Genomic DNA, 19470 nt, shown 5'->3' on the forward strand with positions numbered 1-19470 from the left:
GGGCCCAAGTTAGTGTGGTGCATGATGCAGGAGGTGGTACAGACCCCCCTCCCACCACCTTTAAAGCTGTATGTAGGGCCTAGAAGGTCCAGTTGTGTAGAGTATGGTCAAAATGAAACGACAATGAGTCTGTATGGAGGAAGGGAACTAATCCTCAACTGTGTCTTATCTGAATTTGTGTTAACATTGCGTACAAGTGAATTCTTTAATAAGGAATTGAGTTAGAGGACTTTATTCCCTCAAAAGGAGTGCAAAATTTGACAACAAAGATGAACAAATATGAGTTCCCAGTTTGAAGATAAGCAGAGAACTTGTCCTACTGACTGACAAGAAAATAAAGCTGGGGCCTGGGTTACAGGGCCTGGTGGCATAATATTCCTGACATTCCTGACTAGAATTAGAATTTAGTGTAGCGTGTTGTTAGACTCTGTTTACTTCATGAATCAGCAGCTGCCATGAACTTACTTTGTTAATCCGAATCCCTAAGTGATGTTATAGTTACAGCCTTAGGGAGGAGAGTAGGTCAAAATGGCTCTGCATAGAACTAGTCCCCTATAAAAGGGACCTGGTGACTCCCTTCCACATGTAGTCATAGCAAGACAGCTAGGAACCAGGCATCTTGAACTCTGACTTCCCAGGCTCCCAAACTGAGAAATAAACTTGTTTATAAGCTACCTAGTGTATGGTATTTTATCATAGCAGCCCAAACAGATGTAGGTTTATGGAGGTTCACTTCAGGGAGAGCTAAGCAAACATGGTCATATTCTGACTACAAGAAGATTAAAAATAAGCAGAACTGTCAAGAGATATTTATTACTAAAAATAAAAGCAACTGAAGCTTATCCCAGGGTACACTGTCAGCACGGGAACATCCACGGTGAAGTGTGTTAATATCATCCCTCCTTCTCGACTGCTGCCTTCTTCCACATAGAGTAAGTTTTAGTTTAGGTCAAAAGCTCATGATGAGAAGGAAGCGGCCTCTTCCCCTCTTCAGTCTGAAGACTGCATTGGGCTACACTGTGAGGGAGACTTCAGGTGCTGTAGGTCAGTGTCCACCAAGGGTTCGTGCGTCAGGAACTCTGGCTGGTAAGATGACACAAAGGCTTCATGCTGAAGCTCAGGCAGGTCCAGAGACCCTGGAAAAAACAATTCCTTAATTGCACCACTGCCTTGGAATCTCATGACTGCCTTGGCGGAATACACAGCCTCTTAAATTCCTTATACTTGTAAAAATCAATCCTATTTTGCCCTGGGTTGGTAAAATAAACAGACAGGTATTTATTTAACAAAGGAAAGAAAATGAAAAGATGTAGTGAATTGTCATACATATAAACCATTATGAACCTAAACTCCTGAGCCCTGACCACTTTCCGCTTATGGGAAATAAACCAGGCAACATAGGTAGGGCCAAAAGCCACCACTGACCTTTGACTTCACCTTAAGTTTTATTCCCTGTTCAGCAAACCCTACCACTTCTGTTCTGTGACTTAAGTGACAGAATGAGACACTGAAGTCTCTGGACAGGTTCTGTGAGTGACATGGGGGCCCCAGGCACGCTTCCCATCCCCCTCACTCTGCACTCTCTATGGCTGGCTCAGTGAAGCATGCGGCTCACTGCCCACCAGTGTGTGATGAGGGTACCACAGTCTAAAGATGGTCGGTTCTCAAACCAAAAAGGCAAAGTTAAAAGATACCTGGCAGAATGGAGTCCTCATGGTCATCATCAAAGGTCTGTGTCTCAAAGGCGTCAAGGCTCATAGCTGCGTCATTCTCTGTCAGTTCCTGGGACAGCTGCCGCTTGCTGGGTTTGCATGCATCAGACTTCACCCACTGGTAACTGTGGACCGAAGGGAATCATTCTTGAGAGCTGTCTGTTATCCATAACCCTGCCTATCAAATAGATTCATTTTTTCCACCATTAGGTCTTCCCCACTATATATCTAAAAAGCATCAGTTAAGAGAGACAACCCAAACTTGAGCAGGCAAGCCTCTGGTGACAGGTGACAGTGCTCCATGGTACACACACAAAATGGCACAAATTGAGCAGCCTTAATTTGAGAATTCAAAGTATTTCCAAAACATTTTATGTAACCATGAAAAGCCATAGATGGGAAATTCCACACCTCATGGAATGGTCACAGTTAAAATGAAGGTGCACTGAAAATATTATATAAAAACTGTACAGGGTATATGTGTAATGTGAACAGGAAACAACTGGATTTCCTGTTTGGATTTAGTTTTGCCCCCAAGTTACCTCTTGTGTATATAAAGTCACCCCCTGTCCAAACTTGATCTAAAGACCAGAACCTCAAGAGATCTGCCTGCCTCTGTCTTCTGAGTATAGGAACTTGAGGTGTGTACCACCATGCCTGGCCCACATATAAAACCCAAAATGACCACCAATAAATCACATCTGAAGCACGTTTCATCAAACATTCTGGATATGGAGCAATCAACCTAGCATGCAGCACACTGGGTAATGGGCTCCCGCTCACCGGTCTAGATGGGTAAGTGGGTCAATGCTGTGGACACGGTGACGGAGCAAGCATACCTCTGACGCAGAAACGCACACACGAACAAAGACGTGATTGCCAGTGTAGGACACTGGTCCGCTGGCAACTGAGCGTCTAGCAATGGTTTGTTCACACTTACTTGACACAGTTTTGGGCTTCTGGACAGCTCTGAATCAGGTTGTGGATGACTGGATGAGAAAACCCGAAGAACTCAGCACCACATGAGAGTAGGTTAGGCATCAGTTTCCCCCTAAGCAAAGGAGAGACTTTAACTTGAGCTTAGGGGGAGATGACGACAGGCTTGAAAATGGGATCGTGGTATGAACACACACCACACTTGAACTTTCCTGATATACTCCGAGGCTAGCCTGAAGGACATAGCTTAGGCTTCTATAAGGCACTGAGAAAGAAAAGGTCTCAGCTGTGCCAACAGTGACCCCTTTAGTGTGGCCTCAAGCTGGTGGCCAACTTACGTTGCAGCACTGATGGTCCTGACCAGTTCTTCATAACAGGCATCGGCAGAAGAACCGACGATGGTATTCTGGGGGTCATCTTCAGGAACAATTTCAAACTGAGAATGACAGGAACAATGAGGTCAATTTGCAAGGGGGAGAAGTAGAGTTGTAGGATTCCTACAGTCAGTCAGTCCCAGGCTCTAGAGCTGAAGCTGCCGCACATGCCAGATGGACACAAAAGCGTCTTACAATGTTGCTAAAAATCACACCCAAGTAAACAGAAAATTGTGACTTTCGATGCTTTACATCTTGCTTGACTTTTGGCCAGCACTGAACTTGCTCCATACCCTTCTATTTATAGTCCAAGTTCAAATACAAACGGCACTTTACAGAAACGAGATACATTGTTCTGTTACCTCTATTTCTCTGGGAAACGTAAGGGTACCTAGAAATATTCTTGGCCAAAGGATACTTCCCCAGTTTTTACTGCGTATTTATTTTTCTTCATCTTTGCTAATATTGGATATTATCAAACTAAAGTCACCTGATGTTGGGGGGAAAAATTCAAGCAAAATTTTATCATAAATAAATCCTATTATACTTAAAAATAGAATCTTGTTTGATTAGTGACCTAAAAACATTACATTTTTCTTTTTTCTTTTAGCATTTTATCTCTCAGAGGAAATTAAGAATCATGTTGTGATTTTCATTAACATTCTACTGAGACCCTGAATGGATGTGCACTGCATTTACAAGATATTGAGAACGTGGTACACTGCACAGTGGTAACCCTGCCTACTAGCACTTTCTGTGGAGCACGCTCTGGGGTTAAGATGGTGTCAGACTCCGACAGTGATACAGTTCCCCACCCAGTTAGGCAGGCTCAGGTTCTCCTACTCAAGTGTCCTTGCTAAGCCTCCAGCTCACGTCTCTTGATTGGCAGCTCTATCAGAAAGTGAAACAAGGAACTCTGAAACTGCTTTTGCCTGAGGGTCTTCGTATCTTAGTTGAAGCCACAAGATATCAAATATCGTCTCTGAATGAAGTTGCACTTAACCTAAGCCAGCTTGTTTTAGTCTCAAACAGTAATGGTATGAGTGGTAAAATTACCATGGCTTAAGGGAAAAGATAGCACCTAGCAAATTAAATACAAATTTGTATCCCAGAGCAAATACCCAGCCCTACAGCTGTGACAGAGCTTGCCAGTTTTTCTGCATCTTGGTGTTGTACAAACAGAGATTACAAGGTATCTTATAGTGTGTCAGAATAAGTACACAGTTAAAAAGCTAAGGATAAAAGGAGGTTCTCAAAACAGAAAGGAAAAAAAAAAACTGAACAAGAAGAAGGAAAATAATCATACTGGCATGAGTACCTGAGGCTGCACACCACCATCCTTGACCTGACAGGTATACAGACACTTCTGGTCTGGGTACTTCATGCTGGCAAACACTCGAGTACTGCAGTAGCCCACAGGGTAGATGGCACTCTCATCATGGAAGCCAGGTCGGTTGGTGATGATCTACAAAAGATTCCCCAATCCGGAGTTGAGGTCACTTATGGCTTTATTATGGTAGCCGTTAGAGCCACTTTGGGACTGCCAAGAGTGACAAATCAAACAGAAAGTGATGGCTGTGAGCAGACAAAACTGACCTGGTTTCGTAGGGCCTAGAGAGTTTCTGGGGCTGGTATGGGTCAGCAAAGGGTTGCTGCCAGTGGGAACAGGGAAGGCTCAACCCCACTCCCACGGTTCTGATTATCCTGTCTATGTGCTGGTCTCACTCACCTCCCCCAGGCTATATACTGTTAGACCCCCTAGTCCGATGGGGAACACAGGCCGTCCTGAGGGATCCAGGGCAATGGACCGAACCAGCTTGCGAGCACCTCCCTCCATTTTCTTTTTCTTGGATGTTTTCTTCAGAACTGAAACGTAAATCTGGGGTCACCCACTTCAGGTCCCTTCCATGGACAAGGGGAGGGGAAATTTACATGTGAATGATAAAGGCAGAAAAATGCTCTTTATGATGGCATTTTATACCATAAAACCATCATAAGTTGAAAATACTGTAAGTTAATGCACATAATAAATCTAACTTAACAAATATCATGGCAACTGAGTACACTGTGGAGTATTAAGTATTTCTACAAGTGTGTGTCTGCATAGAGATATGGCTTGATGCCATTAGTTAATACCAGAGCATCACTATCTTAAGAAAAGATCAAAATTCAGAGTCCAATTTTAACTTAATGTATCCTGCTTTCATAAAATTGTAAAACTGAAAAATCACTAGTTGAGCCACTCACTGTAACTGAGATACCATTTGTATTCACTAAATAGCCATATGGGGCTTGTCCCCCACAGCCCAAATATCTAACTTGCTTACTGACATAATATAAGCACTGCAGTGCTAAAAAGTCTTCCATTGTAAAGTATTCTTCAACTGTGCAACCAGGAATTGCTGAGCTAGCAGTGTGCTCAGAAGGCCACCCTGCCTGTAGGAAGGGGTGTGGTGAGTGCAGTCAAGTGACTGCCCAGGCATAAGATGGGCGGAGGCCCCAGGCTGCTTCTCCCCATCTATCAGGCCTAAGTGGCTCCAATAACATGCGGGCTTCTCAAGGGGCTTTAGGAAACACAGGAGGCCCCGTGTGCCAGTTAGTCTACCAGGGCTTGGACATCAGTAGAGCCACGGAGGCAATGTCTTCTTAAGATACCTTCCAGTTTGTTGTTCTCCTTGCCCTTTTCTTTTTTCTCCTTCTTGGATTTCTTCCCAAAGGGTTCCTCGGCCCCAGCGCTGGGTCCAGCTGCCTGGATAGTTCCCACAGAGCCGGCCACACCATAAGCCAGGGGCAAACTGGAGCTGTGGGAAGGGGCGGGAGCCTGTGGTTCCCCTTCTGTCAGAGCCTGAAGCTGGAGGAGCTTCTTCAGCAGGTATCTGAGGAGGGACAGGGAAGAAGGGAGGAGGCATGAAGGTCTTTTTTTCTCTTCAATTTATTACTTTCCTAAGTACTGGGAATTACAGAATGCCAAACAAAGATCATCACACTCACACAATAGGGTCACAATGATGTGCCAGAGGGTAATCAATGCTCAAGAACTCAAGATAATGACTAGAGCTTCATGCACCAGCAGGGCTCTTTCAGAGTGGAAGGCCTTAGGGTCTGGAGGGTATTCATATGAATTAGAGGTACCCACATACCCACTGTGCTTTGCATAGGGAAATACAGACTCAATATTTGTAGAATGAGAAGCAGCATTTTTTTACCCCTTGGTTTTCAAAATTGGGAAGTGATAATAAGATAACTTGTTACGTGGAGCAAGAAGGCTCTGACAGGAAGAAGAGAGGAAGAACTGTGTTGTCATCAGAGCCCAACCTGGATGTGAAACACCACAGGCTTGGAGTTTCTCAAGTGGCCAAGGGGTTATGCAATGTGCAAGAATCAATTGATGAAAAAACAAACAAAAAACAAAAACAAAAAAAACTACTCCATATCAATCACCACCAACAACAACAAAATGAAGCTAGCTTACCTTCTTTCTTCTTTTGCTTTAAGAAATTTTTCCTCAAGACGAGCAATTTCATCACAAACAGCGGCATTTTCCTTTAAGAAAAAAATGAACTGTAATCACATAAAACGAATTTAAAAATGAAGCTATTTTCTGGGAACAAGATCTGTATCTCAAACTAACAAAACCCCTCTGTGCTTTCAGAAGAAAAGGGAAATGCTATTCTACTCTGTGCACAAGCTATCAGTACATCTTTACAGGACTGGGAGATTGCTCAGCAGGGAAAGACATCTTCCATGCCAAACAACTTGCATTTGATCCCCAGAACCCATAGTGGAAGGAGAGAAATGCCTCCTGACAGCTGTCTGCTAACCTCTACATGTGCTTGGTACCACACACACATTAATAATAAAAAGGAATTTCTTTAAAATAACCTGTAGGCAAACTGTTTGGGTTCTACTGCAGGCAGAGTAATTACATAGTTTCTTATCCAATGAAGGGACACCTTTCAATGAACAAAGGTACTTTCAACACATATGCCAGAAAAATGTGCACACTGGGGTTGGCATACATACACCAGGCAAATCGAGGTATGTGGTCACTCCAATTAGTGTAGCCTTTGGCAGAGGAAAGGATATACTACTTAGACCTGAACTTATCAAATTTCTAAGGACTAGCCATGCTCAACAGTCTTGACCTAGACAAGGACCATCTAATCCAGAGTATTTTATAGGACAATACCTTAGAGAGAAAAAGGATGAGAAGTTAAATAATGTGTAAAATCTCTAGTATCATCATCCTTTACTTATGACTCAGTCTATCTTAAAATCAATTCTGGGCCGGGCGGTGGTCGAGCACGCCTTTAATCCCAGCACTTGGGAGGCAGAGGCAGGCGGATCTCTGTGAGTTCGAGGCCGGGCTGGACCGACAGCCTCCAAAACAATACAGAGAAACCCTGTCTTGTAAAAACCAAAAAGAAAAAAAAATCAATTCTGAAGGAAATGCCCATTTGGGAGCTTTCATAGGTGGAACTGCCATTTCAATGTTCAAAACATCCTCTGGCTTCACAAGATTTTCATATTCTTATAAGAACCATCATCCTTAAGGAACAAATTTTAAGCATTAGGCAACTCTGACATGAAGTGACAAAAGGGAACGAATGGTAAATGAGGTGTTGCGTATCTTGATTTACTTTTCTTATTTTTGTCCAACACACACACAAATGTTAATGTTTTAGAAATGCCAGCTTTAACGTCAAAACTTTCCCTGATGCATCCAGAAGGCCTAATATGTTTAACTGAAATTTTGTAGAAAGAAGAGTTAAACCACCGATTCAGATGTGTGGGAGCATTTGGAATGTGTAAACCTATTTCCAAGCACTGAGGTGACTCTGGTTAAACCAAGAATAGTCTAATTATTAGAGTTATCAGACGCTAATAGGTTTTGGTTGGCAAGGCAGTTCATTCACTAAATCTGAAACCCCTGCAATTAAGGCAGGAAGTGGCGACACACCTCAGCAACAGGCTGCGGTGTGACTTCCTTATGTGATGAGTTCCACTCCCAGTACTTGGTAGAGGGAAGGCAGAAACACCTTAGAAGCCTCGTCAAAAGGAGCTGCAACCCGGGCATCTCTGAAAGACTCAGAGGCCTGTTTAAGCAAGGCATCAGCCATAGCGTTGGGGTTGGGGTGTACTTAGGAAACAGGCTGTGTAGTGTAAATAAAACTTTAATCAGGACATTCACGTTGGAGTCGGGGCAAACCACCTGTCAGGGCTTCAGTGTTCTTGCCTTAAATGACACTTAACTGCTTGGCTCATCTAGAAAATGAAACGCAGCAAGAAGGTGACGATGGCAGCTTACTGGCGGAGCACTCTCTGCAGTCCTCATTTACAGGGGAGTAGACGGGGCTAGAGAAATGACAACTAATGCAAGGATAGGGGGCCAGTACGTGATGGAACTAACGCTGGACGGATACTGTGGGGGGGAAAGCAGTCTCCAGGGGGAGAGCGGCCGAACCCAGACTCACAAACACCGTGGCCTTGGCCGCTTTGCGCAGCCGCAGGTACTTCAAGCGGTACTTCTCGTTCTGGCTCTTCTTCGGGAGCTTTTTCATCCTGGCCTTGTGGGACAGCGGGGTGCGCGGCTCGGAAGCCAGGTCGCCCAGCAGGCTCATGATGCCACCCCAGCTCGGGGGCTTCGGGCCGCGGGGGGCATGGAGGGGACGTAGAACCAACCGGCGTTCCCAGGCACTTCCGCGTCGGTAACCAAAGGAGCCCCGCCGGAAGTTGCGCAACAATACAGACACGTATAACTTCCGGGTTCGGGAGCTGCGGGTGGTCCGGGCCTAGAGGAGGGCTGGGTGGAGGGGTGTGGCTCGGGGTAGCAGGGAGACGCTGAGGTCTTCCCCGGGTATTAGCGTGCTTAGTAAACAGAAGAAGACACACCCGAATGCAAAAACCCTAAACCCTCAGACAAAACCCGTACTCGCTGCGCTCAGGCGGGTGCCAGGCAACACCTGCTTTTCCCAGTTGCTCTGAGCAGGCTTTATTGGGTTTTAGGAGACTTGAGTATGAGGGCTGGAACTCAGCTCCCAGACAGAGAAAAAGACCTTGATTGTCCCAAAGCGTGGGATGTAGTTAGCGGCTTTAGTAAAATGTTAGAGCATGAAGTCGGCCTTCAGTGGTTTTTGAATGAAACCAAGAGTGTTTCTATGCACATACCCCCATTTTTAAAAATCGTTTAATCTTTATAACTAGGGTCAGTTGAAGGATGGGCAAATATTTAAGTGCAAGATGACTCTAGACCCGACAGCAGACTTACATTCTTTTAGTAGTGCCACAAAACTAGTTGGCTGAGCCTCTTGTTCAGTGTTTTTTTTTTTTTATCTCTCAAAACTATATAAGTAATGAGATGGGTGGGATTTCCAAACTAGTGTCCTGATACAGAAGGGAATTGTTGTTAAAATTATCAAAATAAAGACATTTAAGATTGTACATGAAAGTTCAGAAAGATGTTACATAATTAGCCAGTTCATTGAATTACTAAAGAAAAATTAATAAAAACAATTCAGTAAGTGACCCAGGTACTTTGTCTCTGAACGCTGTAAAAAAAAAGTTGCAGTTTTGACAAAATGGATTTTGTTTATTTTGTTTTTCAAGATAGGGTTTCTCTGTGTAGCTCTGGTTGTCCTGGAACTCACTCTGTAAACCAAACTGGCCTTGAACTCACAGAGATCCACCTGCCTCTTGCCTCCTGAGATTAAAGGCGTGTGCCACCACCATCCTGCGACAAAATGGGTTTTAACACAGAGAAAAAGCTTGTAGATATTCTCCTGTAACTGCCCAGGTTACAAGCTGCTTTTGGTGGAAGTAATTGTGTCTAATGGTGCAGCTCCAGGTGCCGTTTACCTTTACAAATGTACCTAAGGTAGCCCTGTAGATTTGGTTCTGGAAGCTCTAGGTGCCATTTGCCTTCACAAATGTACCTAAGGCAGCCCGTAGTTCTGGTTTTGGAAGCTGTCAAAATTATGACAGTCTACAGAATGCACTGTCTCAGAAAATATGTACTGAAATGTTATCTGGGGACCTGAAAGAAATCGTGCTTGATTTTTACTACAAAACAAAAACAAAACGTTATTTTTAATTGCTGGATTTGCTGTCTAGCTATGTTTCATTCTGTTAGGACTCTGAGATCTGACTTTGTATTATTCATCTTTTTCCTGTCATCCAGGAGGAAACTCCCAGCCTCCATTTTTAATCTGCAGGCTGTTTTGGTCAATGGACTTCAGTAGAATATACACAACCATGTTTATTGTTTCTGCTTCATTAAAGACTTCCTCTTTTACAATTAACACACTTTCCTTGCACATTTTGTAAATCAAGACGGTATTATTTATTTGTTGGCTTTTAGAGAATGGGATCTTTAAACTCATTATGTAGGGGAAGATAATCCTGAATTCCTTGTCCTCCTGTCTCTCCCAAATTCTAGTACTACATGGCATCGACAATAGTATCCAGTTTAGGGAGTTTTTTTTTTTTTTAATCCATGGTCTAGGGTCTAACTCAGTGGTAGAACACTTGTCTAGTAAGTGAAGGGTCCGGGGTTTGATTTCTATCGCTCCTGAATAAATAAATAAATGAATAAATGAATGAATAAGAGAGGACCCAAGTTTAGTTCGCAGTCACTGCCTCCTTTGGCTCACAAACATCTGTAATTCTAATCCAGCTCTAGGGGATCCTACATGAGCACTTGCACTCACATGAGCAAGCCTGTCCCCCATAATAACTAAACTCAAGGCAATTAAAAGTTAAAAGAAAAGCAAATCTTTGAAAAAACAAAAACAAAAGAAACCCTTTATTTTGAGCTTGATCCTGTTCATATTAAACTTTTGACCTCCAAAACAAACACAAACAAAACAAACAAGAAACCACCACAACTAAAACCAAACAAAAACAACAAAAAGCCCCCCAAGAAACCCATAATGCTGCCTCTTTGAATGAGTTAACATTTTAGCGTATGTGTCTGATAGTCTCATAAAGGTTAGGCCACACTGAATACAATGTTTCTTTGTGGTTATTTATTACCATCTTTTAAAGAGTTATGGCTTCTTTGAAAGCACTGTCTTGTTTTATTTTTTATTTTTTGGTGTGTATGTGTATTTGTGTGTGTGTTCACCTGGGTGTGAGAGCACATTTACCTGTGTAGATACACAGGGAGGATGGGGATTGATTTTCTCAGTGTCTTCTCCAGTTGCTTTTCTATCTTACTTTTTGAGAATTTTTTTCTCCCTGAGTCTGGAGCCGTAGTGGCTAGACTGGCTGGCCATTGAGTTCTAGGAATCTGCCTGCCTTGGCTCCCCAGTGCTGGGGTTATAGGTGTGCACTGCCTCACCTGGCTTTTCAGGTGAGAGATGTTGATCTGAAATTAATGTCTAATACTTGCGCAGTAAGAATTGTTCCCTGTGAGCTATCTCCTCAGTCCTGAAAGCATCATTCAAATGTGTTTTAACTGTTCCAGCTCTGGTTATATTGTCTTTTGCACAATTACATGTATGTTGTTTGACTTTTTATTTATTTGTGTGACACACATCTTTGTGGCCAAGGCCACAATTTCTCAGAAGCAACATGACTTTTCTACTTACCTATAGTAAGAGGGATCTAAATGGCTTATGTAAAAATTCTCTCAAGAAATACATAACACACAGAGTAAAAAATATTCATTAAGAGACAACGTGGTACTATGGGTAGACCACGGTCTATGGAATCAGAGGAAAGCTTTGGCAGTTAGATGTGAGGGTAGAGTAGTGGATCAGAGAATGTGCACACATGGATCAATGTGACTTTTATGTTTAACATTTATTTATTCATTTATTCATTTTACTCATTTTTTATTGATTTGCATGTGGATATCAGAAGCTAACTTGCAGGAGTTGGTTCTCTCCTTCTACTATTTGGGCCCCAATGACTGAATGATTGAATGCAGGTCATCAGGCTTGACAGCAACCTACTAGCCTTCAGTTGTCGGCTGTAAGTGAAGGGGTAGTATCCCTTGAACTATTAAACCTTGTGAAAATGTTCATAGTCCACAATCTGAGACCTTGTGGAAAAGAAGTTTCAGTTTATATATTAAAAAGTGTATTTGCCTCTTAAAAGGTTCCGCTCATGGCCTATATTTCTGTCCTTACATCCCAAGAGCAGATTACGAGTTGAAATTATTGTCTCACTTTGAAGGCCATGGAAGGCTTGACAAGGCTGAAGATGACTACAGGGCAAGATGAACAGGCAAAATCAAGGTGTGTCTAGGGGTTTCACCTCCTTATTAGTCTCTTACTAAATTTTTCTACCTGCTTATTGGGGTGAGGCAAGTATGACTTTTAGAGTTAGTGGGTATTATAAGAATTTTCTTCCATAAATAGCTTTTATGTCTAGACTTAATTTCAATTTAGTCATTCAGTTTACTGTTCTCAGAATACTCTGTACCTAATTTTTCAGTTCTTTGACACTTCTAGACTTTTGAATTTTCATGCATTGATTCTATCTTCTTATAAATACAGGACATTAAGCCAAGTCCATCCTTATTAATTTCAAGTGGATATCATCATCATCATCATCATTTGTTTTGGTCTTTTACTCTGTATAGCTTGTGAAGAAGGAGAATTACTTTATACAAAACTTATCTCCCCATGGTTCCTTTCTTAACTATGGGTGTTCATCATACGCCTGTTGGGCGAGATGTTTAGGTTTTGAGGGTTCTAGCCCAGCCAATAAGGTCATAAAATCCACCACTGTGTCGATGTTGTGTTTCTGGGTGGTTGTGTCTTTCAACACACACAAGACATTCAGCCAGCTAAAAGAGATGAGCTCAGAAATGTTAGCTCGGAGGAAAAGAAGGATCACATTGAGGTCATTGATGGGGCATCCCAGCATCTTTCTACTGAGGAGATCAAAAGCTGGGAGCATCTCATAGATGGAGAGGAGTCGTTTGTCCCACCGGCACAGCCGTGTAATGTTGTATATTATCACCGGAACCAGTATGGTGTATATTATTGCACTGGAGAGACTAACAATCTGGAACACAGACAGGGAGGTCAGCCTGCAGGTGATCAGATCTGGCACATGGGTCTCAGCATGTAGCAGCCCTGTCTTGATGGAGCAGCTGAATTCTTCTTGGAAGAAGACGTCTAAGTGGAAGTGGCCAAGGTATAGGTAAGTGGCCGAGGTGAAGAGGAGTAAGAGGGAGTTCCTCAGGAGGTAGGTGGCCACTAACGAATGGGAGCGCTGCTTGCATGCCAGGTACCGCTCTAGCAAGGGGAATTCAAAGTACCGTTCTTTCCGGGCCCTGGGCAGGGGAAGAAAGAAGGTACTGTTAGGAAGCATCGTTTAGAACCACACCCCAAAATTAATATGAGAGACTAGCAGGTCCGTGTATCTATACAACATTAATTTTTTAACCTTTATTTTTATGTTGCACACATGGGTGGTTAGCCTGCACATCTGTCCGTGTAACTTTGGGACTGGAGTTACAGATGTGAGCAGCCATGTGAGTGCTAAGAATCAAACTCCAGTCTTCTGCAAGAGCAGCTAGTGCTTATAACTGCTGATCTGTCTCTCCAGCCCCAAGCATGATGTTTTTGGTATCCATGAAAATCCATATACCCTCCTTAATCATAACCTCAATTCTTCCCAAAGAGGAGGTGTGTGAATATGCCTCCGTTCTCCAAATATTAAATACAGTGTCTTAAATCTAGGGGCGATCAATACACTATGAATGGGCACAGTCCAAGTGAGTTCCTGCCCAGCAAGGTTAACTGGAGCTCAAAGCTGAAGTACCATCTACAAAGCTATAAACTTATGATTGGGAATATAAACAATGGAATTCTGTGTTCTGAGTATGACTTTGAGGCCAGTCCATTCGTTTTGTACAAATTAATAGTTAACTCATTGTTGAGAGTCATGCTGGTGAGGTACAGGTAAGAACGGCTCTACCTTGAGGGGAAGAGCAGTTAAGATGTGCCATCTGCAGTAAAATGGATACTTGTTGCTAAATGCACATAAGGCAGGTGAGCTGTAGCAGTTGTGAAGCTTGGGGGATGGAGTAACTGGAAGTTAGAGTGTTCAGAAACCATGAGAGAGAATATTGGCTTAATATGGGTTCCAAAATGGTAGAGGGGAACTTTTTTAAGAGGACATAGCATACACATGAGCATGAGACAGAATATACAGCCACAAATCTTAGCCGAAGTCCCCTTTTACTGGTGTCCACTGGCCATGCTCATTTAAAAAATGGTCCCATCATTTTTTTATGGGGGGTTTTGGCCTGGAACTCACAGAGATCCCCCTGCCTCGGCCTGCCGAGTGCTGGGATTAAAACGTGCACCATCGCTGCTCTGCTAAAAACTGCACCATTCTTATCTCTTAGCTTTCCAGCTCTCTTCCCCTCTGTTACCTTTTCTTCCTTCATAATGTTTGTCAGCTACTAAAACGAATTTTATGTGTGTATTCTGCTTACTTGCTGTCTGCCTTCCTTCAATAGACGCTTAGCCCACATTGGAAGTATAGTTTTGTTTCCTTTGCCCCCTCTCCTGAACACCTGCACTTGCATGTGTGCACACACACGCATACAGACGGACACACTATGTAAGCCTGGTACTTAGATAGACAAATGACTAACTCCACCAACAATTTGCTCAAGGATCAGGGGGAAACTTAGGCAAAATAGAAGATTTCTGTTGTCCAGACCCTTGGGGTCTGGGAGTCTTTCAGATTTTGGTGAGTTTTATAGCTTTGTTTTGGAATAATTGAACTACTTTACCAATGCTACTTTTTTTAAAAAAAATTGGATTTTGGAGCATTGCTCAATTTGGAGATTAGGAATACTCAAATTGTAAGTAGAAGTTTGAAAACTAGCTGACATACTTGAGGCCTTGGAGAGATATTTGAGATTTTCAACACTTTTGCTAAGCATGGGGGAGTTAACTGAGGTCTCTGAGCAAGAGAATAGTATACAGAATAATATTTTAGAGCTAGTCATCCCTGTAGCTCAGTGTTTTCATCAGTAAACTAGAGTCAGAGTCCTCTTTTCTCTACAGGCATGAGAAGGTCATCCCCTCCAGGAATAAAGGATGAACTGAGTACTTCGCTCTCTTGAGAAGGATGGCATAGAGAAAATATAAGGATGATCATGCATGGGTATCAGTTTAATGCTCCACAGAGTTCTTTAGAAAAACTTAGAACAGGCAACTCACTTCTCCAGCTCATCCCAGAAGACGTGGGGGTCGGAACTCTTCTGCCGGATCTTCAACATGTGCTGTACCAGGCGAATGGAGCGATTGTAGGACTTGTCCAGCTCACTGATGATGAACAGCAGGTCAGAGCTGAGGGCTGGCACGGCTGCATATTGCCACAGCAGCACTGGCAGATACATGGCCACAGCCAGGGCCAGTAAAGAGTAGGGGAGGGCCTGCAAGGAACAGAAGGCTGAGGAGGGAGCCCAGGGTGCTGGGCCTTGAATGACAGCTAAGTGGGATATCCACTGCTCTCCTATTCCAACTTTGGAATGGAAGAGAGTGTACATAGTTGACCACTCAAAGCTCTCTGCCCACGTGGAATAATACAGTGAGCCTGGCAGAGACATCATAGCTCCGTGTCACCCAGATCCATGGTCTATGGGTTTTCTGACCTATGGGTCTGTCTGGGCCTCCAAGGAGAAGAGAAAGAATGGAAACAGAAAAGGAATGGAGGACAGGGAGCATCTGGTAGGAAGATTTCTGCCTCCTCTGCCACAACAGTGCAGACTGAGCATCTAGCCTGAAATTATGCTCCTGATGTCCCAGGGGAGAGAAAACGTTGTTTCTTCTATGTATCCTGTCCTATGCTGGTCTTTTCTAGTCTCTGAATCCTCAGCAATGTTGAATGACACCACCTGACACTCTCTTGGAATTCTCTGGGAGTCGTTTCAGGTTTGCAGATAATGGAAAGGACCTTTAGGGATGTGTAGATCTTGTCTTCTTAGCTACACTGGTACTTGTAAAGACTCTCCACCCCCTCACATGAAGATAGGCACACATTCATGGAGAACACCAAGGGTGATGTGTCTATGAGCCAACAGCCCTCAGAGGAGCCCGTGGTGCATTATTCCACTTTATTCCACTTGTTTTTCACGAGCATGCTATGGGTGGGGTGCCATTCCCATGTCTGTTCTACAGTGGGGGACGCTGCGGCACCCACACAGTACCACACACTCAGCGGGCAGAAGAGTGAGGATATGGAGCCAGGATGGGAGGCTATGAGCTTATCCTCCTGGTGACCCCTTGACCTGAAGCTTCTTCTGAATTGCTTTGTGTTTGTAGTGCCAAGTTTAGAGGAAAAGATGGAGGGTACATCTGGTGTACGTGTGTGTCTGTCTGTCCGTCCATCGTATGTCTGAATGTTTTGTGATCTACAAAAAGGACTAGAATGGGTAAACTTGGGCCTCAGGTGAAATTATAACCATTTTACTCCTATTCAAGACATAACATCACCTCAAATAAGGCCTTCACTTCTACAGAGTGTGTTACTGGGAATGGGGTGGAGCCAGAGAATCTGGGTTTTGAGAGCTTTCTGGAGACGCTGATGGTCAGGCATTTTGACCTTTCCTAACATGAGTCTCCTCATCAGTCTGCTGACCTGCCAGTGACAGAGGCGTCCTGAACTTTCTCCACTAGCCATCTGGTTTGTCTTCTAGGGTGACAAGGAAGAACAAAGACAAAATGTAAGGACAAAGCGAATGGGAGATGATGAGGAGGCAAGAGCAGCAAAATTTTGAAAGTGAACTGCCTGATGCAGGACACGGTGTGGGGAAAGGCAGGGAGTCCAGGCAAGAACAAACTGTCTGCAACTCTGAACCAGAAAGACTCAGGAATTAGGGACACAGTGAACACAGTGAAACAAAAAAAATCAACAAGGGAATAAGTTGGTTTGAAGCAGGACACTGAAAAGGCGGTGTGAATTGCCACCCTGCAGATTTTCCTACAATGTACAACATTCAAGCAACCACCCTTTCCTGTTCCCAAAGGAAGACTTGAAGTTTTGTCTCTGGAGAGACTAAACCACTCGATGCTTGGGTCCACTATAAGCAGGAGAACTACCCTGAGGGAGGGAGGAGTGAAGTAGGAAATGCTGGGATCTACACTGAGCGAGCTCTAAATAATAGGGGCCTCGGCAGAGTTCCCAGAGGGCTAGCAGTCAGGCTGGACGGCAGCTGTATTCTAGCCCTCCCCTCGAATTAAGAAATGAACCTCTCTTTGGGACTAGATACTGACACTTGAGTTTCTTTCCAATGAAGTTTACCATCTGAAACTGCTTGTCAATGAGCCTCAGCCACAGGCACAAAACTACCACTCAGCTGAAAGTTGGAAACCTGAGCTCAGCAGGCATTTGAAGAATCCATGGACTATGAATGCCATTGGCCAGAATGAATGGGCAGGGACAGAGCGAGGTGGCAGGGAGCATAGTGGGCAGGGGTGGGGTGCAGTGGGAGGGAGCACGGTGGTTCAGTCTACCCCCGACTCCCGAGCCAGGAAGCCATTCCGATAAGGCCTGTGTCTGTTTTACCTTGTGAGGCCAGAGAGACTTCACCTTCTGCTGGCCAGCCTCGTCCAGTTTATGGTGAGCCAGGGAGTCCCAGCAGCAGCTGTCCACATAGGCAGCCTGCCTGACACTGAAGTTGCCGGGAGAGAAGCAGCTGATCGGAGACCCTGCAAAAGGAGCATAGCTCTGAGGCAGCCTTGGTTCTAGCAGAGGGAAACCAAGCATTCAAGAATTTTCCGGGGGAGGGAGCATCCTTATGACTTGGTAACTTTCCATGGTTGGCAGGCCTTGCCTTCTTCCCGAGTTTCAGCTTTCTGGGCCCTGTACTGCTGTGTCATGGGAGGACAGGTCATGATGGAATAGCACACACAGTTAGGCCTGTGCTACCAATGAGCTGACTTGGTCTTTTAGGTCTGACAGGACTTTTATTTCAAGTTCTCCCAGGCTTCCACACAGGAAGCCACCAGGGACTCCTTGTACTTGGCAGTTTACCACCAAAAATCTTGATGTTTGATAGTGACATTTCCATTCAAGAGAGATGAAGTCCTTTAAAAACACTTCTGAAATTATTACACGTGTTCGTCATGTGTGTGCATAGGCTGAGACACACTCACGGAGGCCAGCAGACGACCTGTAGGAGAAATTGCTTCTGTCTTCCCCCCATAGTTCCACCATGTATGGACTGGGGCAGCAAGTGCCTTTACCTGCTGAGGTATCTTGTCAGCCTTGTTTTGTTTCAAGACAGTCTCACTATGTGGCTCAGGCTGACTTCAAACTTGTCACCCTCCTGCCTCAGGCCCCAGAATGCTGGGACTACAGGTGTGTGCACCATACCCAGATTAGAAGATGGCTCTTTTGGTTTGTAAAAGGCAGATGACTAAGGACTGAATTCCTACATGGGAAGGAAAATGGGCTTGGACGAGAGGATCTAGCTTCCTGTTCTCAATCTTGCGGGTGAAGAAGCGGAGAGGAGGAACACCCCAGGAACTGCAGTGAGAAATTGAGGGGCCCAGCTGACTGTAGTAGGGAGCAGCAGGCTTTCTGCGGGAATCCAGTGACTACAACACTGCAAACATGCGTGTGCTGGTGTCTGTTTATGTCTAGGGTCATGTAGAAGGAACTGGGGTTTGTTGAGCAATTCTGAGCAAGGCTGCATTAACTCTGCCATTGGGGGTGGGAAGAGAGCTCAGGGGAAAAAGTTTGTTCTCAGTGGGCTAAGAGGAAGGGATTTCAAGTTCTGAAAAGATTAAAGTCCCAATGTTTCCTATCTATGGAAGCCAAAGTGATAGTTATATCATTGATTTGACATAAAATGTGTGACTGCTAAAGTGACAACTAATTGTTATTTTAAATTTCTATTTTATTTTTTAGTTTCAGGTATATAGCATGTTGAGCACATTCTCCTTCACGCTCTCCACCCTCCCCTTGCTCGTACACCCTCCCCTCCTGCTGTTGGGTTCACTGCAATTAATTATTTTTCATTGTAAGCTTTTCAAGGTAGTAGAGAGCAGCAGGTTCTGCTTCTGTTTTGCCAGCGCCCTAGACTCACTCCTGACCTGCCTCTCGGGAATCCAGTCCAGCCCAAAGCCATGAAACCTACTTAAGACAGGAGCTGGCTCTCACTCAGTGGACAGTGGAATGAAGTCGGGTCTCTCTTACCTGATGAGAACTCCTGGGCAAAAGCCAGAGACATCAGCAGCAAGGGGAAGCCCACCGTAACGAACTTGAGGATCTTGTCCAGGGGCAATTCCAGCCGCAGTCCTTTGAGGCGAGAGCCCCGGCGGTCAGGCAGCAGGGCATCAGAGAGCATATACTCTGCAGCTGTGTGTGCGAGAGACATGCTGCTGCCGAGCTATGGGGTGCAGAGGACGCTGCTACCCTTAGCAGTCCGGGGAAAGTGGGGTGAAGCGGTGACAGTTTCACACAGCTAGTTT

General features: G+C 44.3%; 3 protein-coding genes across 4 annotated transcripts in view; 1 reads left to right on the top strand and 2 right to left on the bottom strand.

Moving 5' to 3' along the window:
- The window catches only part of Siae (sialic acid acetylesterase), a 43656-nt gene extending 38589 nt beyond the window's left edge, over positions 1–5067 (top strand). Inside the window, exon 10 of the mRNA XM_013112941.3 lies at positions 3633–5067. Within this exon, the coding sequence (XP_012968395.1) occupies positions 3633–3671 (39 nt within the window). The 3' untranslated portion in view covers positions 3672–5067. The remainder of the gene's footprint in view (positions 1–3632) is intronic.
- On the bottom strand, positions 795–8750 carry Tbrg1 (transforming growth factor beta regulator 1). 2 transcript variants are annotated; one of them, XM_005069341.4, is made up of 9 exons: positions 8497–8750; positions 6495–6565; positions 5678–5898; positions 4752–4888; positions 4341–4487; positions 2987–3084; positions 2653–2763; positions 1695–1837; positions 795–1136 (listed from the first exon to the last, which is right to left on the bottom strand). In XM_005069341.4, exons 1-9 carry the CDS (start codon positions 8641–8643, stop codon positions 991–993), a joined length of 1221 nt encoding a protein of 406 aa, XP_005069398.1. In that variant the 5' UTR covers positions 8644–8750; the 3' UTR covers positions 795–990. The 2 variants fall into 2 exon arrangements, with proteins under 2 accessions (XP_005069398.1, XP_021082375.1); XM_021226716.2 differs by lacking the exon at positions 8497–8750 and adding an exon at positions 8276–8302.
- Positions 8751–11775: 3025 nt separating this feature from the next.
- On the bottom strand, positions 11776–19470 carry Panx3 (pannexin 3). Its single transcript, XM_005069342.4, has 4 exons — positions 19196–19470; positions 17561–17703; positions 15214–15428; positions 11776–13307 (listed from the first exon to the last, which is right to left on the bottom strand). The coding sequence occupies exons 1-4, from the start codon at positions 19374–19376 to the stop codon at positions 12668–12670; spliced, it is 1179 nt and encodes a 392-aa protein (XP_005069399.1). The 5' UTR covers positions 19377–19470; the 3' UTR covers positions 11776–12667.

Source organism: Mesocricetus auratus, unplaced genomic scaffold (genome assembly GCF_017639785.1).
Source record: "Mesocricetus auratus isolate SY011 unplaced genomic scaffold, BCM_Maur_2.0 Super-Scaffold_100022, whole genome shotgun sequence".
In the NCBI taxonomy this organism is placed as follows: domain Eukaryota; kingdom Metazoa; phylum Chordata; class Mammalia; order Rodentia; family Cricetidae; genus Mesocricetus; species Mesocricetus auratus.